Below are 23,147 nucleotides of genomic sequence, written 5' to 3' on the forward strand. Positions count from 1 at the left end.
AATAACAAAATAATTTAACCCTTTGAATGAAATTATGTTACAGAAGAAATACATTGTTGAAACTTTTGCATATATAACAGGAAAATTTTGATAGAATGGTTTTTGAAACTTTTTGAAATTTAACCCTTTGAATGAAATTATGTTACGCAACAACATATTTCATCATTGATCTTAGAAATAAGCAATTTAAAAAACACCCCAAATAAACATCATTAATTCAAACAAACACAACAATAAAATGCATATATGGATATACTTGTGTAAAGTAGTTCTCTTCACCAAAATATCGGAAGTTAAACCAAAAAAACACAACTACTTCGTGTTACAACCAAAAAGAGACAAGTTATATTACTCCATAAACATCAGTTTCCAGTCTCATTTCTTTTTTGAGTTCTGCTTCATTTTCCCTCGAATGTCAGTTGTTATCGGGCTCAAGCTGGATAGTGTTGCGTACTTTTTCCTTCCATGAGTGATGATTTCTTTAGCGGTGGCGCATGAGTGTGTAACACATGTCTCAACACTCCTAATGAAAGATCCCGTAACAAAAAGGTGCAGGAGCCATTATATTCACCTCTTGTGTCGGCAATCGACNATGTATATGTATATGTATATGTATAAAGAAATTTCATATGTAAACCATGATATACAAATTAGGAAACTTGCAATTTTTGGGTCTTTTGACATTGTAGCTGGCTCATTGGTTGTTCTTGTGTGAGCTGGCTCATTGGTTCTTGTATTGCAACTACTTTTTCAGTTATAACTGGAGCCGTTGGTTCAATATCCATGTTCCATGTTTTCCTATTGTGGCCTACAACTCCACATCTACTGCATTTTAATGTCTTTTGTTGCCTCCTCATGCAGGTTTCATTCAAAGGACCCTTCACTCTTCGTCTCTTATTTTTCAGTGGGCTCCTAGATTTTTTTGGCCTCCCAGCAGACCTCCCAAAGTTTGGTGGCAATAAAGGAATCATGTTTGTCTGCTTCCATTTGTTCCTCTCATTTGTTTGCATAATAACATGAGCATACACCAACTTATAAGTCTCCAACTTATAACAATCATCGACGAAGTTATAGCAATCCAAGTCTTGTGCATAAATTGCACTCATTTCATGTTTGCATTCTCCAAATCAACACTATACATGTTCCCATAATAGCAAGAAATTAGATAATGATACATATCTGCCTTAATTGGTATATAGTCTCTTATAGACTGAAAGGTTTTCTCTACAAGTTTCTCTACAAATTCTTTTCAACAGACTTTACTTGCTCTGTTTCTTTTGACTCAAACTCCTTTCTAAGCCATTATCAACATTCTGTTTGAAAAGTTTATCATATTTTTTTGAATCATCACCATAAGTACTCTCACTAAAATCACTGTCTTCATCAGTGCATTCATCGTTCAATATGTCATCACAGCCATCTTCTTATGTCCCCTCTGTCACACCCTCATTAACTACCCCATCGCTATCACCATCTACTGCCCAATCAGACTCAGTTTCATCTTTATCTTTCTCCCCTAAATAATCAAAAGGTACATATGGACAAAATATGCGCACCTCCTCAATGTATATGTGAATTTCTCTAGTAAATTTTATCTTCTGCTCACAACTTTTAACCAAAATCAGTGTCATTATTGATCCATCAAAAGCCATCATGTTCAACATTCGTGAAAGCCCTCATAGGTTGCTTAACACCTTCATGTTCAACTACCTTCTTAAACTGATCTAAAGCAATCATATAAAATTCAGAAAAATCAAATTTAAGTACCGCACCACCTACATTGGTGTGTTAGTCACCGATGTGGAACTTTCCTCCATTGTGAAGACTCAATGTAAAATTCTTGCTTTTAACATCTGCATTACAACAAAAACTACGCATGCTTAGAAAACCCATTAAATAATAAAAAAAAGTCTAGCAAAAGTGGAGCATCTTATACAATTTTAGCATAAGTCCAGCAAAAGGTTTTGAAAATTACAATTCACGGAACATCCAATATTTTTTTAATGAAAAAACCCAATAACTCTCATTCATTTAGGGACCACAATGTCGGAAAGAAAACAAATATGAGGCTCGAATATTTGCAAAAACGTATTACAAAGAAAATCTGGAAAACATTGTTTCAAACACACAATGACAAAAAAAATTGCTACGTTATTGTGAGGCAAGAATCTTTGCAAAAACATACCGTAATCTGGTGGAAGAAGCTTAAAATCTTGTGGGTGCGAGATCTTCATTTCAGCTGTAGGATGGTATACTAGTGTTGTGGATTACATTTCTGGGTTGAATAGAATTACGGGCAAGAAATTAGGGATCGTGGGTGGGGAAATGTAAACAAAATAAAAATATTTGGAAAATTGAGTAGGATATTAAGTGGTAAAAAATTCTAACAGATCCTCAATTTTCAAGCCACGTAAGCTCTGGCCACCGCCTAGTCAGCTTTTCCAGTGAAAACCGGCCACCCAAATAGAAAACGAACCAAATTAGCTAAAAAAGAACAGATAGTGTATCGAGATCAAAAATTAAAGTTCGTGGACCGAAACTCAAAAATAGTAAAGTTATTAGACCCAAAAAAACATTTTCCCTTAAATTGTTGTGTTTGATAAATCTGGAAGTTTTGGCGTAAAACGATGTAGATTTTCAGAAAATAGATTTGGAAAAGAAATATGACTATAGGGTGGAGTTTTCTTCTGTGTAGTGAAAGTGGTTTTGGTTTTGATTATGAGTCACACAGGGGGTTTATTTTTTCAGAAAAATTAATTGACAAGAACACGTACAAATATTGGATGGATGCAGCCCATTGAGATCTATGTATTTATAAATGTATTATGATTTCAGTGTCGGAGAGAAATTATAATAACCAAGGTTGGAATTAGCTGAACGCATGAAAGTTGCAACTTGAAATGGAAATTCTCGGGTCTGTATGGTTAATGGTTTTGTTTATGGTAGTTTTTGGATGTTTTTTTAAAAGAAAATGAATTTTTCGGAAGCTGTTTTATAATTTTGCTATAATAGTAATAATAATAATAATAATAATAATAATAATAATGATAATAATAATAATAATTTGGTCTTTTTTAGGAAATGTAAAAATTTATATTAATAGTATGAATTTTATTGAGCTATGTAGAAATGATTTTTTTAAAAAATAAATAACAACAAAATAGTAGTGTTTTTGTTTTACGATTGGAAATTGGGTTTGAAAAAGAAAACCAAACATAGCCTTGTTTCTGTATGCATTTTTCCAATGCAAATTTTTATACTCAAAACTTAAATCTTTAGTATAATTTAAAAAGTTTTGTTCTTTACAGCTTTGAAATATAAGTTTCTCACCTCTAGTTCAATTTTTTTTTTTTTGATATCTTAATCTAAGGGATGTGGAAGACTCGAACTTGAGTCAATACATGGAAAATTCTGGTGAGACAATTGGGTCAAGCCCTCGGTCTCATCTCTAGTTCAATTTCATCACCCTAATTTCAAATCCATAGGAGGAGGGATGAGCCTAAGGCCCTTATTTTAGGTACACAAAACTAATTATTATTCTGATCTTTTGATCTATGCTTTAATTCACTTCACATGCCCAACTTATTTAATAACTAGAATTTTAATTGAAATCTGATTTAAGTTATAGTTAAAGTCTACTTAATTGGTGTTAGTTGTCCCACATCGGTTGGATAAATAACCTGGAAGTTGCATATATGTACTCGGATAATCCTCCCCCCATGAGCTAGCTTTTGGGGTTGAGTTAGGTCCAAATTTCAATCTTAACAATTGGTAATCATATATTATATGCGAGTGACTGTAAAATTTTCTAATCTCAAATTTTATAGTTTTGATCAGCCTACTTGTGATTTTATTGATTTTTCATTGTGGGGGCAATACGAAGAATTTGTCAACTTTAATTCTATTTTGTGCACTTTGCATAGTTAAAACGCCACAATGGACTACCAACTAAAACTCCCTTTGTTTTAATAGTATCGTACACTGTTGCTTCTTGTTCTTCATATCTTTTATTTGTCAGAAAAACAACAAAAAAAATTGCTGAATATTACAAAAAGCAGGCAAGACTGCTTAAAGGATTTAATGAAATGGAGAACTTTCATGAATCTGGCTGTTTATCGGATACTCCGGCAGAGGTTGGTTTTGAATTTCTTGATCTCCCTTCCTTTGTGTAAAGAGACAATATTATGTATCATGCTCACACCTGCATACTCATGATAAAAATATTAAAATGTTGGAGTGCTTGAGTTCTATTGCATTTCAACAGATTAACCCTTTCAACAAATTTAGTTAGAATAGACTCTAGGTTTTGATGGAATGTGCAAGATACTTCTAATCATTTTGTAAATAATAAACAATAATTTGGGGCCTTCTCTAGAGGTTGTTTCATACTTCCCTAGTTCGTTCTTTGCTGGTTCCAAAACATACCAGACATGAATCACCTTTTGACTGTACCATTTATGGAGTGCTGAGTCCCATTAGTTTATCTAATTTTCATCACATATCTTCAGGATGAATAGAAGCAACTTGCCAGGAGAGAAACAATGGTGATTAATGTGTCAAACATAGCTAATCTGTTCCTTTTATCTGTAATTGCATCAACCCTGGATTCTTTTCTAGACCTTTTGTCTGGGCTGATCCTGTGGTTTACTGCCTATGCCATGAAAAATCCAAACCAGTATCGCTACCCAATTGGAAAGAAACGAATGCAGCCGGTCATATGTCATCATGCTCATTTACGTTACAATTAACCATATCTTTTATTCTGCACTTTTGAGAATGCATCATATGTAGGGAATTATTGTTTTTGCATCTGTTATGTATGGCAACTTTGGGATTGCAAATAATTCTAGAGTCTGTAAGGCAACTCTTTGCAAAGGTATTCAGCTTCATTTTCTTATCTTCCTAAAACCTGGAAATAATAGGCCGTAGTTATGTGGCAGCATATGTAAATTGGTGCTAATATAGCATTGACTCCTGTATTGTAGTTGTACATACTTTCTTATATTCATCTTCTTGCTTTTGCATGGTCTGGTCCAGATATGAACCATAAGAAGGAGATGTGGATGATAGGAATCATGGTTTCTGTTACCGTGGTGAAGTTTATGTTAATGATGTATGCCGACAATTCAAGAATGAAATAGTTAGAGCCTATGCTAAAGATCATTTCTTCGATGTCATTACTAATTCAGTCGGACTGGCAACTGCTGTATTAGCAGTTCGATTCTGCTGGTGGATTGATCCTACAGGAGCTATAATTGTAAGTTTGTCACTCTCTTCGTGATTTTATTATCGGAAAACATAGACTTGATATCACTTTTATTATAAAAGAAAAGCTAGCTGGTCTACGGTAAATAAACACCACAACTTAGAACTTAGACTTCATGAGCCTTCATATCCCTCCATGATCCCATGACCCTCTCAACTCATGTCCCTTCGAAACATCATTAGACAAGCACATAAGGAACATGGTGCTTCACCTTTTTCTCCCATAACAACAGAAATATATGATCCATTGCTAGCACACTGCCATGAATTTCCTCATATTCGTCATTTCATCAATGTAATTGTTGCAATAAAAAAAAGCATGCACATAAGAACCGCATGCAGCAGTCACTCATGCAACTATCTAAAATGGTGGTGCCTCCTAAATCCTTATGTCAGGAAGAAACATTAGAGACCGCTATTAATTCTGTTTCCTTCATAAAATGGCCGATTTTGGCATTCTTTTTTGTCACAACTCGCTTTCATTTTGATGGTGTAGATAGCATCATACACAATCACAACCTGGGCAAAGACAGTTGTTGAAAACGTGCGGTCATTGATCTGAAGAACAGCTCCTCCAGATTTCCTTGCGAAACAGACATATTTCGTGTGGAACCATGACAAAGAGACCCAGCATATTAATACAGTAAGAGCCTATCCGTTTGACTCTCAGCACTTACTTTGTGGAGATTGATATTGTATTTCCGGAAAACATGTTTTTGAGCCAAGCTCATAATATAGGTTAAACGTTACAAGTAAAGCTCGAGAAACTTCCGGAGGTTAAAAGAGCTTTTGTTCACATAGATTTTGAGTTTTCACACAGACCAGAACACAAAACCATATCATAATTTTGGTACGAAATATTGCTGATATTATTGTACAAGGCAACATGGGGTAGAACTGTGTTTCCCGCTTCCATCTTCTCCAAGTAAAAACTTTCCAAAATTATGTTATTTCCATTGTCAAATTTTCAGGTTTTCGGCTGTGTTTAGATGCACACATTAGTGGCTACTTGTCAGTAATATGTTAGGTTGGTGGCATACAAGAATTAAATGAGAGTTGAAAAAATTGAGAAGAAAAACGCGATTTCATACCTTAGAGTTCGGTTATAAATAGAAACAAAATTCGACCATTTCATTCATCACATTCTCAACCAATTCATTATATTATTGAGTTTTCTTCTTCTTCCTATTAGTTTTATAATATTTGAAACGGCATTTGTGCATGCATGGTAAATTCCAACAATCTTACTACATATATTCTTTATTTGATTTAGAATATGATATTTTTCTTCTAAAGATTTAGCGTAGATTTAATATTTAGAAAGCACGTGAGATTAAAATAGTATGTTTTGAAAGATCAATTATAATAATTTTTTTAAACAATTACAACTAATATGCAACATCAAGCCTTGATTGTGAGATAAGCGAACAGTGACTTTTCTGACTTGTAAATGATAGATAAATTATTGCTCATCCATTCCAATATCGTTGGTCTATTGTGATTTCTGTCATAACTTTTATATCAAATCAAACAATATAAAAAAGAAAAAATAATATTGTTTCCAACTCATGTAATAATTGTGCATCATAAATATACAAAATTAAATTAATAAAGTTAAACTAAGTTCTTATTTTAAGTCATAGAAATACTTTAAAACCACCAAAACATATGTATTTCTAGTTTTGTATAGGATTTTCCTACATATTTTCCAACCAACTTTAAATTAACCACGTCTGATCTCTCCAAATATTTATCCCGAAAACCCGATCCAAACTCGATCAAATCGAGTCGAATCTCGAAAAAACAGGTTGCCAACTATAATCCTAACTAATATTATTAAGTCACTGTTTGATGCTAATGATGAATAATTAATTGATCACACATATTTGTTTCATTTAATATTAGACTTAAGTTCTATAAATTATTATAGTTATAAATCATCATATTATTCATATATAATTTATATATCATCTTTATATTATACGTCGTTCATCGTCATCGTCTAATCTCATCAGTCAAATTATGATGACATTGAATTTATTCCAACTAATAAACAAGGTAAATATTATTGTCGTATAAATAATTTCTTCAAGGTTTTATCTTATTTAAGCTTAAGTTCAGCACCTGCTATTAAATGAATATCTTATTAGCTGTTCAAGCATGACACTCTTATCTTATCATATCCGTTAGTCAAATGTTTGGGTAGTCAACTCATATCATAAATAAAAATATACAAGTGAGTTTCGTATATATAAACCAGGTTGACCCATGTTCTAAAATAAATTGTTAATTAATAATAAAAAAAGTAATGAAATTTAATAGGCTTCATTTTTTGAATATATCATTTTAGACAAGACAAAAACTTGTGTGAGACGGTCTCACGGATCGTAATTTGTGAGATAAATATCTTATTTGGGTCATCAATGAAAAAATATTACTTTTTATGCTTAGAATATTACTTTTTATTGTGAATATAGTTAGAGTTGACCCGTCTCACATATAAAGATTCGTGAGACGGTCTCACAAATGACCTATTCTTTAAACAAAGGCTAAAAAATCGCATAACCAATTATATGAATTTAATGATATTTAAATATGTATTATTTTTAAAAGCATGGTCATAGATATTTTCTTGTAATTTGTGTCGGTTACTTACCGATAATTTTTATTATTAATCTCAATTTCTTAAATTATTTTTTTATAGAAACAAATTTTTGTATAAGCACACATTCATATCTTTATATCTATTATATCAAATCAGTGAGTAGACATATAATATTTGTCGATATGTTTGGCATACGCAGGCGTAGGCCTACCATGTGTTAGCCTCCAAGCAGCTCGTGGAGCATTCATTCGGGCCGGTGGGGCGTGCAACCCAGTGTCCCTTCCTCACACGAAACAGCGAAGCAGCAGTAGGCCACCACTCTTCTTTCTTTCAATTGTTTTTTTATCCCCGAGTGGTGCAATTAATTATGGTATTTACTGTTTAGACGTAGACAGGCTGTGTGAGGGTACGTTTTCAGACCAGATGAGCTGGAATCGCATCTGCGTATCCACAGTGTGTAGGAGCTTTGCCTTGGGTTTTATTTCTCCACGCATCTCTACTACTTCGCAGCCATATCACCCCTCTCGTGTATTTTGTAGACTGGTACCATAGCTACTTTGCAGCCCACTTTCTAGTAATCTTCGTGGCCTTTTGAGTTTTTCACTTTCCAGCAAGTGCAAAGGTACTTTTTTTGCTTGCATTTTTATGGGTTTGGTTCATTTGATCAGTTTGCTTGTGGGTTCTTGATGGTGTTTATAGAAATGCTAGTTTTTGCGGTGAAATTCGAGGGACAAAGACTCTTACTTTCTCTGCAATTATCCGGCTCGAATCTGTTCTTTAGGTTCAGATTTGGTCGTCAGTTCCGTTCGATATTGCCCTCAAATTCTATGTTTTGAAGAGATCCCATATGCAATCCGCCATTTATGTATCAACTTAATTGTCCCGAGTTGTAGAAATTTTGAAATGCGTGGTAATTGTGGCATGACAACGTTGTTTTGGTGGCTGCAGATGGGTTCGGATGCAAAGGCTATCTCTGTTAAGCTGAACGATTTAGGACTCATCCGAAGTCATGGACTTATTGGTGGGAAATGGACTGAAGCATATGATGGGAAAACATTTGAGGTTTGGTTGTGTGGCAATTCAAGATATTTACAGGAAAATATTTCTCACGTGTATAGCCAGCTGCTTTGTTGTATGTAGAATAATACCTTTTTTGGCAGGTCCTTAACCCTGCAACTGGTGAGGTCATAACAACTGTTCCGTTCATGGCTGGACAAGAGACAAATGACGCCATTGCTTCAGCGCAGGAAGCATTTGCCTGTGAGTTTATCCGGGCTTAGTTGTCTTATTTTCTGTTTCTTTCTTTCCTTTTTTTTCATCTGTCTGGTTTCTGGTCATTCTGTTTTAGATTTTTTTGTTTTATTACTATTATGTTTTTCATTGTAATAGAAGTTACAAGAAGACCAGCTTAAAATACTTACTTTTACCTGAAGAAACAAATTTATCGAATATTAGTACTAAACTTCTTATTCCGTACTCTAAATTTGGGTGTTTTCAGTTTCTTGCTATATTCTGCACTTTAAAAAGATAACATCTGTTAAAAGTTCATCAATGCTTATCAACATATCTGGACTTTTCTTGTTTTGCATTTTAAGTTGTCAGTTGTGACAGAAAAGATCTCAATCCAACATGTTCTCTATATTATCTAATGACTAGCCCAGCTTTTTGTCTGAGGTACAGTGTACTCAATTGTTGCCCGACTCACACAGCGCACAGAGCCTGCTGTTGCACGATCTTGAGAGTTGTCTGACTGTGTGATCCAAAGTACAAAATCTAGAGCTATGAGCTACCGCTTATGTACCGTATTTTGTGGAGCGTGTTGTAGTTGTGATTTGGACAGGCTAGAGTATTTCATACGCTCATACCTAAACATATCAATTCAAATTTCTGAATGCTGATCATTGTGTGCTTAATGACTGGAAAAATGGTTCCTGAACACTAATAGTGTACGCTTTAATGACATTGTGTTATTATTATTGGAGACAGTACCACTCTTGCTTCATATAAATAATACTCTTTATTCCACGAGATCTTAATAAGTTTGATCCAGTGCATCGTGGTAATCAAAATGATCGTGAGAATACAACCCTATCAGCCGGAGGTTTTTTGGCTGTATTAATTCTATTTACGTTGATGCAGCTTGGAGCAAGCTAACTGCTACAGAGAGGAGCAAACGTTTAAGGAAATGGTATGATTTACTAATATCTCACAAAGAAGAGCTTGGACAAATTGTGACCCTAGAGCAAGGGAAGCCTGTAAAAGAGGCCATTGGTGAGGTACCTGATTCTCTGTTTTTCTGTTAAAAACAAACTTTATTTGTTTGCCTCCGATTTGAGAAGCATATAAATTCTTGCTGCTCATAGGTTACCTATGCGGCAAATTTTATTGAGTTCTATGCTGAGGAGGCTAAACGTGTGTATGGAGACATAATTCCAACAACATCAGCAGATCGTCGATTCTTCATTTTAAAGCAGGTGAATAATTTTCCCTGAAATTTTGAGCTCCTTATCTCACTTTTGTTTTGGCTTTTGTGTATCAAACATTCTTTTAATCCGGCTACATACTTATCAAAGGGTGTTTCATCCTTGCAGTACTGAAAAGATCCAAATTGCTTATCTATAGATACGAATATCAATTAACGTGGTCTGTATATTTGATCTAGTTGTAATTTTTTTATAAATAATATTATCATACTTAGGATGTTATCAATAATATGATTATACTTGGATGCACTGCTTTTATTGTCGGAGATAATAATAATAAACTGTTCCACTAGTAGGCTTTTCTTCCCCTTTTGGAGTGAGATAAACAACATGAGATCTAAAATCATGACCTTAAGTGATAAGTCTATGAATCGGCTTTATCATCTCATTGAGAAGACATACTAATGAGATGTCATACTTTTGATTATCTTTTTTTTTGATAGGAAACATTGTCATACTTTTGATTATCAATAATGTTAAAAGAATCTATCTGATTTTTTTCATCCTTTCTCCCTTGGTTCTCATCATTTCCACCTCCTCTTGCTCCTACAACAAACGGTATCCTGAACTAGGACATTTTCTTTGACCGGAGAAAAAAATTATGGTAAAAAGGCATCTGTTTTGATTTGTCAAGGAAACCAGAAATCTGAAATTGGAAAGGCACCTAATTGTCGTGTCTTTCATTGAACAATATTAACTTCCTGAAGGCATGAATTTTATAAAAAATCCACATATACCTGCTGATCCCTACTACAGAAGACCTCGTTAACCCCTGATGCTCATATCTTCCAAGCACCAGAAATATGCTGCCTTACTAGTTACTTACATGTCTACCTCACCATAGTAATGTTCAGAGTTGGAAATAACTGGCTTAGACATACTTTAGGTAAGTAGGTTGCAAGTTCATCAATTTGAACAAGCTGTTCTAGTCATCTCACTGAACGTACTTTTTTCTTGCAGCCAATAGGGGTGGTTGGGTTGATCACGCCCTGGAATTTTCCTATAGCCATGATTACACGGAAGGTGCATATCTGTTTCATGTTGGGGCTTAGTGGCATTATTGTCTGTCGAAATATAACTCCACTAACATCATGTCAAGAGTGGATATTTACTTCATTTTGTTTTTAGGTTGCCCCTGCCCTTGCTTGTGGATGTACCGTTGTCATAAAACCATCTGAATTGACTCCACTGACTGCTTTAGCAGCAGCAGAACTATCCATTCAAGCTGGGATACCACCGGTAATTCTGTTTCGATGCCATTTAAACTGCATAACATACTTTCGGTTCTGAGATTATGAAATGAGCTACTTGTTCTTTCGCTTGACTTTAGAGCTAACTGCCTCCAGTTTTCTGTGATTTGAGGTTAAGGTGTGGAGTAACAATTAATTTCTTGTTGATGCCTGTAACCTTCAATAAAATGAGAAAATCCGTACGGAATAATTAATTTCGATGCTTTAACTGATGGAATCATTGGACAATCTGTTAATGAGAGTGTGCTTTTATGCGGCTGGTGGCACGCATCGTTGCTCTTGGACCACAAAAGTTGCAACAGCATCCTTATTTTTGTGAAATTGTTTATGGAGTTTTTGTGCTACTTGAGATGCTGAGGAAAAATTAGGTACATGTGTTTAACAAATGGGAAGGGATAAGGATCACATTCTTTTGATTCTAATGACCTGTTGGTGCTCTATTTTTCTTATCACAAGTCAGAGCCCAGTTTTATCTGGATTCTGGAACTTTTAAAAAATGCATCTTTATTGTTCTCCCTCTTGTCTTTATCTGGCCAGTGTGGTCTATACTTGATAAAAATTCTGATCATTGCGCACTATATTTTGCATCCCTATATTTTATTCTAATTGTGATTTTTGAAAGTTAGGGTGTTGTGAATGTGGTAATGGGAGATGCACCTGCTATCGGAGAAGCTTTACTTGCCAGTTCCAAGGTTCTTCATATTTAAATTTTCTTATGCTTGTGGCCATTGAAATGTTTATGGACGCAAAAACAAGTATAGTAATGTTTTTCCTAACTTATTTAGGTTAGAACGATCTCTTTCACTGGTTCCACAGCTGTTGGAAAAAAATTGATGGCAGGAGCGGCTGCGACTGTAAAAAAGGTAGGAAATAAAATATGTGCATCCTAGATGTATAACTGCTCTTACCTTTTTATGTCAAATTCTTGTGTTTTAAGGTCTCTCTCGAACTTGGTGGCAATGCTCCTTGCATAGTTTTTGATGATGCAGATATTGAAGTTGCTGTAAAAGGAACTGTAAGTTGGAGCACCAGTGTTTCCTTTCTCTTGATCTGAATGCTCTCTGTCAGTGTATTACAATGTTTGATGTATATTCTGGATCTCTTCTCTTTTGATAACTGATCCGGATACAGATTAATTGATATATTTCATTTGTTGCTAAAATTCATGCCTCTGGGGATTACCAATGTGTAGGCATCGCAATAACATCTTTATGTTACCCTCTTCTTACTGCATACAGAAAAATTTATAGAGCTTTAGATATCGAGAACAATATATGTAAATCTTGCAGTGGCCTTTTGGTATATGGTCAGCGTTTGAATTAAATTAGATTTCGAAGTGTTGAGTTTAATCTGTCAAATGTCTGTATGTTCCAAGGTGTCATCATTCATGGTGGCCACCTAATTAACGCAGGAGCTGTTTGTGGAAATTTACAGAGAAAGTATGATACCAGTTGATGGTTCCACATTTTGATTAGCTTGTCCTAGAGGGATTTCAAAATTGATGCTACCTTATTAAAAAAGAGTCCTTCCTTTTCCTTTAATAATGATGTAGAAAAATAGTATCTTAGACATCAACTGAAGGTTGAACCAAAAATGACATGGTTATCACTTATCCATCTTTGAACTGTTAGATTTTGTCGCAACTTGAATCAATGACTGTCTTTAGACCTTTTGTTCTCAGATGGTTGCTTTACTAATCTGAAGGGAATTATCAGCTATAGCATTATCTCTATTCGAATGTCCTCATAATTATGCTTGTGTCATTGCAGCTGGCAGCAAAATTCCGTAACACTGGACAAACATGTATTTGTGCAAATAGAGTTCTTGTACAAGAAGGTACTTGACTATACCAGAAAACTAGACCACAATCTTCTTATTTCGTACTTGGCATGTGTTATATATGTTTTTAGAGGGTGATTGCAGTCATGGTACCTGTCTGATTTCCATTTTTGAGTTTGAATGGTATGCTCGTGAAATCAACTAATAAAAGGACATTGAATCAAGCAATTTCAAAGGACCTGAAGCAAAGAGGTAGGTTATGGGAGAATTAGAGTTGGCTTTGCTGTATAGAAGAATCTTGTACAAGAGCAATCACTCAGATAATTGGAAACCATCGCATTTATTTAAAATAGGCAACATTTTTTTTTCTTCTCTCTCAAGAGTCTTTTTGATATTGAGCAGTACTATTTGCAAAACCCTTGGGACTATATGTCATTTACCGACATTTTTCACATTGTGGTACGAGGGATTAAATATCACACCTTCCAATAGTGATGCTTATCACCCAAAAACTTGGTACCAGGCCTGAGATTAGGAAGTAGGATGAAAAATGTTTTACCAAACATGGGTTAATGAGATTAATCTATCATTGACCTAATCCTATCAAGTCAACCAAACACAACCTTAATTGGTAGTCTGTTCCAAAATCTTAACTTTAAATTGAATGAAAATGATCGGAAACTAAATTTTGAATGAGTGTTGTACAGTATTGTCCACGGTAATATGTCAAAAGTGCACACACTCTCTCTCTCTCTCTGTTCTGTTTATTTATTCTTTTATATCCCTTACGCTAGTATTTTACTTTTATGTGGATGTGGTGCAAATGCTAAAAGTTACAGGGATATGAATTGCCTAAAAGTGGGCGATTTTATGCTTTGAAATTCATCATTTTTCAAGTACTGCTTTGCTTAAAAAGAAAATATTAACATGTTTGATCCAATGATCTTTTACAGGGATATATGACAAATTTGCAGATGCCTTTTCCAATGCGGTCAAGAGTTTGAAAATGGGGAATGGATTTGAGGAAGGTGTTGCGCTGGTAATAACCTCAGTTAGCAAATTAATCGAGACCTTACTGCTCTGATAATTTCTGGTTAAGTTATTACTTCAAGAGGCATGGCACTCTCTATTACCCAACTTTCGTACCTTTTGGCCCTCATGACTCAGCATCACTGTCATTTTCTGTATATTTGACATAATAGCACTCGGTTGTTCCTTTTGTGATGCTTGTGGGGCCCTGCTTCTAACAACTATGATTAACACAAGCGGGTTAGGACATGGTTTGGGTTGATTTTGTATTTTTTCCTGTTTTTTTAAAATTTTAAATTTAAAAAGGAAAATTTTAAAATTTTTCCTGGAGTGCATTGTTGTTGACTCACGGACACGTGCTGCAAACATGAACTTTTTTTTTAATTCCAGTTCAATTTCTACATTCTATATCTATTACAACAGTACCCTTTCAAGTTTGCCTTTCAAGTTTGGTGTTTCCTACATCACATAAAATTAGCCATCTAGGTTTCTGGGTTGCATTAACTGATCTAACTTGAAAAGTTTACTGTTGACGATTATTGCAGGGCCCTCTGATAAATGATGCTGCATTACAAAAGGTCAAGTTTATTTAGCAATTTACAATTTCAATTGTGCAAATATGATACTTGTAGTTGTGTCTTGTCCCTTTGACGCCTCTCAGGATTGCCTTACAGGTCGAAACACTGGTGCAAGATGCTGTTTCGAAGGTTTGTACCTAACTTACAGCACAGTGACTAGATCTAGTGAGAGAAGTTCTTTTTTCTTTTCCCCTCTAATAATTTATAGAAACCAATGATGTTCATGATGTTAAATAGATTATTCTGTTAGAATCAGGGATATAGGGCCATGTGTTGTTTTGTTTTGGTGTCATTACTTGTTGATATATTCATCTTTTTGGGACCTGCTCCATATCTAATGCATGGCCCTTTTCGTTTAATACTTGGGTATATATTTTGTGGCATTGTTTGTAGTTGTTCATATCATGAAAATGTTGATTTCTCAATCCATGCTATAAAAACTTGAGGTTTCTGGCACAAAATGCAATAGGACATAATTGGCCTTACTCTTGCCCTTATGTATTCACCTTTTTTTAAGGGAGCCAAAATACTCGCTGGTGGCAACAGACACAGTCTTGGAATGACCTTTTATGAGCCTACAGTTATTGCTGATGTAAAAAATGAGATGCGTATATCCAGGTAACTCCAAAAAACCCCAAGTAGAACTTTGTCTAATGTACAGTTGAAGCATATTTGTTAGAGTCTTGTCCTGTATAACTGTAAAATGTTTTGGTAAACTTAGAAAATTTTCACTTCTTTTATCGTGGATTGGTTAGCACATGCTCTCATTGAGACTTACGAACAATGGAGTTTACCACAAAATATATGCCTCATGTCTTCTGTTGTTAATAACTGGGGTTTTCAGTATTATGCTTCCTGATCGGTACAATTCTACTGAGTGGAGTGCCTCAGTTGCCTCAAAGATTGCATTTAAGTTTGTCAACGTTTGGAAAGGTGGTCTGGTCCTATGAGCTCATATTTTTTAGCATTATTACTTGAAAGTTGTGACGAGTCTCTCTCTTGGATCTTTGAAAGTGGAGTCTTTATTTACTTTGTTGGGGACGTTGATTGAATTCGGAACAAGAACACTGGCAAAGAGGTGAGAAAACGCAATGGATAAGCTCTATGCAAATTTTGATAGCAAATCCTCTCTCTTGTATTTCCTCTTTACCGTAACATACTTGATACTGGGTCCACGTAGAGATATTATTGGATTTTGCTTTAGTTTATTTGGTATAATTCATGGGCATATTACGTCAGTTAAAGCATTTTATTCCCTTGGTTTGCCGATGGTGGAATTGGTCTATATATTGGTTTGGTGTTGAATCGGTTGGCATTTACACCTTATAATCACAACTGCTCAGCTTTGATTTGTTTTTTACCGCTTTACTTCTATTTAGACTTCCAAGTTATGGTTTTATATGTATCGGGTTTGTGTTTCTTTCTTTGACATGAGTTCTGAACTTAAGATTTTCATGAAGAAATGCTTGAATAGAGCTTTTCATATTCTTGATGGCACCCTTTTGTGGCTAATTTTATTTTGTGGATAATCTAGCGAGGAAGTATTTGGACCTGTTGCACCTCTTCTGAAGTTTAAGACTGAAGAAGAAGCCATCCATATTGCCAATGACACCAATGCTGGTATGAAATATGATTTATGGATGCCTATTCTTATTGGAGACTGGAGATTAGAAACTTTACCTCCTTGGAGGTCTTTTAAGGCTATCAGTATGATTGATCATTCACATCTTAAGAATTGAAGTTGTTAATTCTCAAATATTCTGAAATCTGAGTTCAACTAAAGAAGACATCATATCTCTTGTGATTATGTCACATTAGCAATTTGTTTGTAGGTTTGGCTTCATATATCTTTACGACAAATGTTCAACGTTCTTGGCGTGTTGCTGAAGCTCTTGAATATGGAATTGTTGGAGTTAATGAAGGACTAGTCTCAACTGAGGTGAACCTTGTCTGCTTCTCTATCAGATAGAGATAAGAAATTGAAGTTTTTCATAGTTATTCATTGTCTTTGATTCATATAGGTGACTCCACATGGAGGGATGAAACAATCAGGTCTTGGCCGTGAAGGATCAAAATATGGGATGGAAGAATATCTTGAGGTATTTATATTCAGTATGTCTGGCTTTATACACCAGAAGTTTGTGAATATATGAATTTCTCAATATGATTTTTTTTCCAGTTTTTCCCTTTTTGTGTTTACAATTGGGAACCATTTGTAACAGCCATATCATTTTTGTCTTTATTTCCACATCAAATTCTTTTCCAAGTTGGTCAAAAATTCCGATCTTCAAATTTATCATAAACGAAAGTGCCCAAATCCAACAAGATATTAGGATTTGGGATGCACGTGCATGCATGAAAATCCTTACAGCAGATTTTTTAGTACCCTCAGTCCCACGTCGGTTTGTGAGCAGTGTTTGAGATAACCATTTTTATAAAGCGAGGAGGGTAAAAAGTAATGGCTAGAGCAGCTCATTGTATGGTCTTGATTGCACTGGTCTGCTTCTTGAGACGTGACACTTTTGATGGTATTAACTTGCTCTCAAAAAAAATTCCTACATAGAATAGTAGATGTTTATACAAAAGAAGAAGTGTTGCCTGTACGATTAATTGGAAGAGCGTTGAATGTAGCACTTGTCGTGTCGAATCTTTCATAATATTTAGAGTTTGTGGTTGTCTAATTTAATTTTGGTAGTTAATTTCTCCCATTCCAAAAGCTTGAGCTGTCAAAGAAGCGAGTTATCAATTATTTAGCTCGAGTGCGAGCAACTGATTCAGGCTCATATCTTCTGGCGCAGATAAAATATGTATGCTTGGGCAACTTGATTTGAGCAGAATATGAAGGTGTTCAGCATCACCCAGATTCTTGGAAAATGGGATGATGCCCTTCGCATGGTGGTCTACCTAAGATTTTGTGGCAATGCAGTCTTTGGAACATTAGTATCTAAATAAGTGAGCATCTCTGAATGCATAAGTTGTAATTCCTCGGTCTAGTTTATCTTGTATAATACATGATGATGGGAAGAGTATAAAGATATTTTGCTGGTGGATTTCACTTGAATTTGAGGGCTTTTCCAGTATAAATATTGATAGTTCTGAAACTTCATCTTGACAAGTAGCAGCTTCAGTTTTAAATTGATATACAAACTTCAAACCAATTTTTTCGAGACATAACTACTTTATGGCTTAAAAAGGACATTGTATTTGTTTATGTTGGGTTGCATTCTGTTATATTGTCGACAGCTGCTCTCAAATCCACGAACTGACAAGTGGTCTGGTCTGAATATGTATTTCACATTGGGTTATTTGCTTTCATCTTTCCTGTACTTAATTAATGCTTTTGTCATTTACACGATATTGTGCAAGTTCTTTTGTCAAAAAAAAAAAAAAACACTACTCCTATTATTATTATGGGAATGTGTATAATATAAAGTTTATTTTTTTAAAATTTAAAAATATCTTAAGTCGTTAAAATTAAGATCTATTATTTATCTCTTGACTGTATTATATATATACCTACAAGAGACAAGAATTTCGAGCTCTCCAAATCGACTTAAAAAATTCAAATTGAATCACCAATATAAAAAGTAACCAGAAGTTGGTTCGATCGGACTCCAAATCTGTTATTGCTCGACTAATGGAGATGACTCGATACTGCGACCGCCCGTGAAACATGGTGAATAGGGAAAACCGGTCCGATTTCTCGGAGTACATAATGATCGTAGATGTCCCACCAACTTCGAGCGGACGAGGGGCCAATTTTCACTTTAAAACTCATACACAATTGCATTCCATTTATTTAGCTATTTATAAAGAAAGATGATGCGTATAAAACAAAACATAACACAAACTAGTAAAATATATTTTTCATCCAGTCTCATTAAAGGTACACTAGTTTCTCCATATGCACCACAGGAAAGAAAAACCACCAAAAAGAGTAATGAGGTTGTCTAACTTTTGATGACATTAGCTCCAAAGCACCTTTATTGAATGTATAAATAGGTTATCAATTCTTGAATGATGAGATTACCTAAAAAAATTTGAAAAATAAAACCCAAAAAGGGAAAGACAAACTAGAGGAAAACAACATACAACAAGGAGAAATCAGAGCCTGGAAGGCACTCCTCCAGCAACCACCAACGTTTCACCAGTGATGTACGAAGCATCATCAGAAGCCAAATAAGCAACTGCTGCAGCCATGTCTTGTGTAGTTCCGAGTCTACCGAGTAGCGTTCTCTCCTCGAGATCCTTTCTCTAAATAAAAACCAGTATTCAGTACAAGAAAGTAATGGAAATTGCCAAAAGGACATTTAATAAAATGGTTGGTATTAAATATTTATTTTTCAGGCTACCCTGCTCTCGTCGGATGCGAGAAAATCTGCAAATCGAGTTGGGACAAAACCAGGTGCCACACAGTTTACACGAGTATTTGGGGCCATCTCAGCTGCAAGTGCCTAAAAAGAAGGCTCGTAGAATAAGATCTCAAGTAAAGAAAGTACTATAAGGACAGATAAACCAAATTATGAGTACCTTCGTAAGCCCGAGAAGAGCCGTTTTGGTCACACCGTACATAGACAATCCTCGAGGTGGTTGAAAAGCGGCTATAGAAGAAATGAATACGATCGAAGAGCCTTTCTTCAAGTGAAGAGCTGCATCCTATTACGATGAAAATTACAAGATCACTAACATAAAGTTGCAATGATATCAGGACCATGTGGAGAAATTTCGAAAAAGGAAATTATGCCTTATTCAGAGGAGAAATTTCAAAAACAAAATTATGCCTTGCATAAGGTCATCTAGGTCGTTATTCAAACTGTCTTGGCCAATGAGCCACGAGTCCGTTGGATGCTAGAGTAGCCCATCTAAGCACAATCTAAAAAATTTCAATTATTTCAATTTTCATCGAAAATTTGATATCCAATTGAGCACATTATTCCTAGGCTGGCACATAATTTGTTCAAACTATTGTTTTACACACCAGTGGTGTCACATATACCATCATTCAAACTGACATACTTGCAGAAGAAGTATAGTAGCTTTCACATTGATTTCCCATAGTTTATCAAGAACCGACTCTTCGGTTTCCAAGATTCCATCGACAGAAGGATTGGCAGCAGCATTGGATACGATTACATCTATTTTACCATATTTCTGCAAGCAGAGCAATTTTAAAAAAAAAAATTAAAAAATCAAAAGGATTAAATTCAGAGTTTTAACATAAGGTTTCAAGAGAAAATTAAAGACTGGGATATCATATGAAAGGAAAGTGAAAAAGATAATCTGTTTGCAGCACCGTATTAAACCTCATAACGTCATAATTGCCATCTTTAACCTACTCATCAGCATATGACAAAGGAATAGTGAAAGATAATGAACAAATCTGTTATCAAGCAAAACTGTTGGTCTAGTTAAATTTCTTTCGTGGAAGATCCTGTATTCGATTGATGGTTATTATATTTATTCTGAATTTGACGTAATTAATCTGTATACCTAAGCATCATAGAATGATAAAGGCCTTGATAATGTTATAGTCCAAAAGTACGTAGTTATCAAGTTCCCAGGTCGACGATTATTCTATTATGGGAAACAAAGATATCAACAAAACCACACCGGAAATTGCATACATAATGAGAACTAATGTTGCAATTCACCTAAAAAAGTACAATCTCGAGTGCTAAGAAATTATTGGTTAAAGTTACACTGTCTAGAAATCAAAACATCATCGGTGGCACTATATTCCTATAACTTCCAATTTTATGGCATATCATCTACATCTTGCAATGTATGTTTAGAGAAAGCTTATTATGTAAAGGTCATTAGTCGTATTCATCTATGCCCTATGAAAATGAAATCAAAATTCAAATCAAAGATGAATTTAGATCTTGTTAAATGTAAGTAAAATATTATTGGATTTATCATCTATTCCATTAGTGTTGGAAAAGCATACTATTTTCGATTTCAATTAGATATGCTTTCTATCTATAAACTTAAGCACTGGTGCCAGGAGCAGAGGTGCATATTGCAGTTTTTCATTGTACTTTCCTGGACATTACAACACATCCCTCAAGACATAGTGTAATTTCTAAAAAATTGGTTAGTTTGATATTAAAAGGATGAAGGTTAATTCGGTTTCTCCAGAAAAATAAAGGTTATTTTGGTTTATCTCAGCGATTTGGATATTTTGGAAAAATATCAATTATTTTGGTTAAACTGCCAAAAAATATCACACTTTGCATGAAAAATGTTCTCGGGTGCATGAAAAGCGGTGTCTCCCCATGAACTTCTCTAATGGACTACATCTGTTCACACGTCTAAAAAAAGAATGGTGTGCCTAAAAACATCGGCCTCTCTCAATGGTGCTTGAACCTGTGTATCATATGTTTGCAAAATACCTCTAAGATGGTCCAATTTTGTGTTCATCTTTTTTAATAAATCGAATACTTGTGTTTATACTGACAAGTGACAAGTCTCTTTAGTGTTTCTATTCTAGTCAGACAAATTTTTTCACTCTTACAACTAACATGATTAATGAATCAAATCTTTCTTTGTCCATCCAAAGATGTGTCTATTTCTGTCTAGACGCACAAACAATTGTAAATATATGGTTGATAGAATGAATACGTGCTAATCATGACCCCGACCAACAACGAACCACCGAACGTAAATCCAACTATTAGCAGCATCCCTTTGGTTTTGATATATCTACTACTATACGTAAGGTAGGGAGGACAAAACTGCTCATCCTTTATCAGATTTTGGAGCTTATGTTCAAGCTTAGACAATTCCCCACATGTTTGCTCTTAATTGGCTACCGTTTTTAGTCCTAGGTATTGTCAAGAAGTAATACCTCACATATAAAGGAAGAAGGCCATAGATCAATTGCGAGCTATATTATCCCCATGGGCGTGGGACCTAACATCTATTCTAGTTGGAACTGATATTTTTGGTTCGACATGGGCTTGTTTACCATCAAAGACGTGCTGGGTGGTACAAGAGACAAGCACAAACCTATACTTGTTAGAGAATAGATAAATGTCGTGGTGTAGATTAAAGGTAATGAGTATCTCTAAGATAAATGTTGGGTTGTAGATTACAGGTCATGGATATCTCTATACCTATTTAAGTTGTATTTGCACTATGTTTCTCATTCATGCGCGAGGACATAACCGAAATTCTACATTTGATCTGGTTCTATCTTTTCTTCTCTGCAATATAAGGTCAAAAATTATCGTGATGGAACTATCAGGAATATCAGATGACGGTTGACCTTGTCACCATAAAAAAAATAAAAATATACCATTCACTAGGAGGGATTTTAAAATATTCAACTTACTGCTCTAACTGACGATAAACACTATAGAAGCCTAGTCCTCTTCACATCACAGGATTTTCTATCAAAGTATTCCATCATTTATTTTATCCAAGCATCAGAAACCGGTGATCAAATAGCCAACCCACTAGTTTGAAGGATGGAGGCCATAAACAATCGATCGCTATAAAAACACAGAACATGAATAAAAAACCAAATTGGCCAATAATATTACCTGAATGGTCTTTTCTATTAGATCTTTTCTTTGTTGTGCATTTGAGACATGGCACGCTAGCCCCAGAGTTTCAATCCCTTTACCCTTTAGCTTTTCTACTGCTTCATCCACATTTTTCTACAAAATTACTTTTGCAAAGCTCATTAAAGATCACGACGGTGTAAATAGAAAAGTAAAAAACAAGATCTTAGAAACCCATGAAAGATTAAACTTTTAGAACTTGAATATTAATCTTAACATAGTTCAACAAACAAAATTCAAGAAAAAACAGAGATACGAACAAAGAAATGGATAATTGAGGGGACGGCGTGCGTCAGCGTGAAAGAGGCATACTTGTCGGCGGGAAGAGATAACAACGGCGGCGCCCTCCAAGCCGAGGCGCTCAGCGATGCTGAAACCGATGCCTTGAGTGGAAGCAGTGACTATGGCCACCTTCCCTTCAAATCTTTTCCCCTTCACCTCCATCTATTTCACTCCTTCCGCTTCTACCAATCAGAGTGATACGATTAATACGCAATTCGGTAGTTTCTTTCAATAAATATTATTCGAATTATGCAATTTCGCTAAGGAAAAAGCAGACACGTAATTTATCATTGTCACCTTGTTTCTTGAAA

At 35.0% G+C, this 23,147-nt stretch overlaps 2 protein-coding genes and 1 pseudogene across 6 annotated transcripts; 2 read left to right on the top strand and 1 right to left on the bottom strand.

Moving 5' to 3' along the window:
* The first annotated feature begins 2,663 nt into the window (after positions 1-2,663).
* On the top strand, positions 2,664-6,133 carry LOC140977712 (metal tolerance protein 10-like; annotated as a pseudogene).
* A 1,918-nt stretch (positions 6,134-8,051) lies between these two features.
* LOC140976828 (succinate-semialdehyde dehydrogenase, mitochondrial-like) lies at positions 8,052-18,050 on the top strand. 4 transcript variants are annotated; one of them, XM_073441174.1, is made up of 20 exons: positions 8,052-8,177; positions 8,256-8,413; positions 8,819-8,932; positions 9,031-9,130; positions 10,010-10,146; positions 10,234-10,344; positions 11,314-11,376; positions 11,482-11,592; positions 12,230-12,295; positions 12,389-12,466; positions 12,541-12,618; positions 13,373-13,439; positions 14,336-14,421; positions 14,957-14,989; positions 15,086-15,118; positions 15,507-15,607; positions 16,524-16,609; positions 16,822-16,928; positions 17,011-17,088; positions 17,788-18,050. In XM_073441174.1, the coding sequence occupies exons 2-20, from the start codon at positions 8,294-8,296 to the stop codon at positions 17,818-17,820; spliced, it is 1,602 nt and encodes a 533-aa protein (XP_073297275.1). In that variant the 5' UTR covers positions 8,052-8,177; positions 8,256-8,293; the 3' UTR covers positions 17,821-18,050. The 4 variants fall into 4 exon arrangements, with proteins under 4 accessions (XP_073297275.1, XP_073297276.1, XP_073297277.1 ...); XM_073441177.1 differs by lacking the exon at positions 8,052-8,177 and having other exon boundaries at positions 8,309-8,327; positions 8,410-8,492; XM_073441175.1 differs by lacking the exon at positions 8,052-8,177 and having other exon boundaries at positions 8,257-8,492.
* Positions 18,051-18,830: 780 nt separating this feature from the next.
* LOC140976829 (tropinone reductase-like 3) lies at positions 18,831-23,147 on the bottom strand. Of its 2 annotated transcripts, XM_073441179.1 has the most exons (7): positions 22,867-23,147; positions 22,534-22,650; positions 20,006-20,140; positions 19,520-19,645; positions 19,342-19,443; positions 19,082-19,243; positions 18,831-18,970 (listed from the first exon to the last, which is right to left on the bottom strand). In XM_073441179.1, the coding sequence occupies exons 1-6, from the start codon at positions 22,996-22,998 to the stop codon at positions 19,094-19,096; spliced, it is 762 nt and encodes a 253-aa protein (XP_073297280.1). In that variant the 5' UTR covers positions 22,999-23,147; the 3' UTR covers positions 18,831-18,970; positions 19,082-19,093. The 2 variants fall into 2 exon arrangements, with proteins under 2 accessions (XP_073297280.1, XP_073297279.1); XM_073441178.1 differs by having other exon boundaries at positions 18,831-19,243.

Source organism: Primulina huaijiensis, chromosome 5, assembly GCF_012295235.1.
Source record: "Primulina huaijiensis isolate GDHJ02 chromosome 5, ASM1229523v2, whole genome shotgun sequence".
In the NCBI taxonomy this organism is placed as follows: Eukaryota; Viridiplantae; Streptophyta; class Magnoliopsida; order Lamiales; family Gesneriaceae; genus Primulina; species Primulina huaijiensis.

Bases quoted from the DNA above. Each gene is read 5' to 3' on its own strand.
- LOC140976828 (XM_073441174.1), top strand. From the start codon at position 8,294: ATGAGCTGGAATCGCATCTGCGTATCCACAGTGTGTAGGAGCTTTGCC. The intron at 9,131-10,009 runs GTGAGTTTATCC...ACGTTGATGCAG, and splicing joins AGCGCAGGAAGCATTTGCCT to CTTGGAGCAAGCTAACTGCT. The intron at 14,422-14,956 runs GTAATAACCTCA...CGATTATTGCAG, and splicing joins TTGAGGAAGGTGTTGCGCTG to GGCCCTCTGATAAATGATGC.
- LOC140976829 (XM_073441179.1), bottom strand. From the start codon at position 22,998: ATGGAGGTGAAGGGGAAAAGATTTGAAGGGAAGGTGGCCATAGTCACT. The intron at 20,141-22,533 runs GTAATATTATTG...CTCTGCTTGCAG, and splicing joins TAATAGAAAAGACCATTCAG to AAATATGGTAAAATAGATGT. The intron at 19,444-19,519 runs GTACTCATAATT...CCTTCTTTTTAG, and splicing joins CTCTTCTCGGGCTTACGAAG to GCACTTGCAGCTGAGATGGC.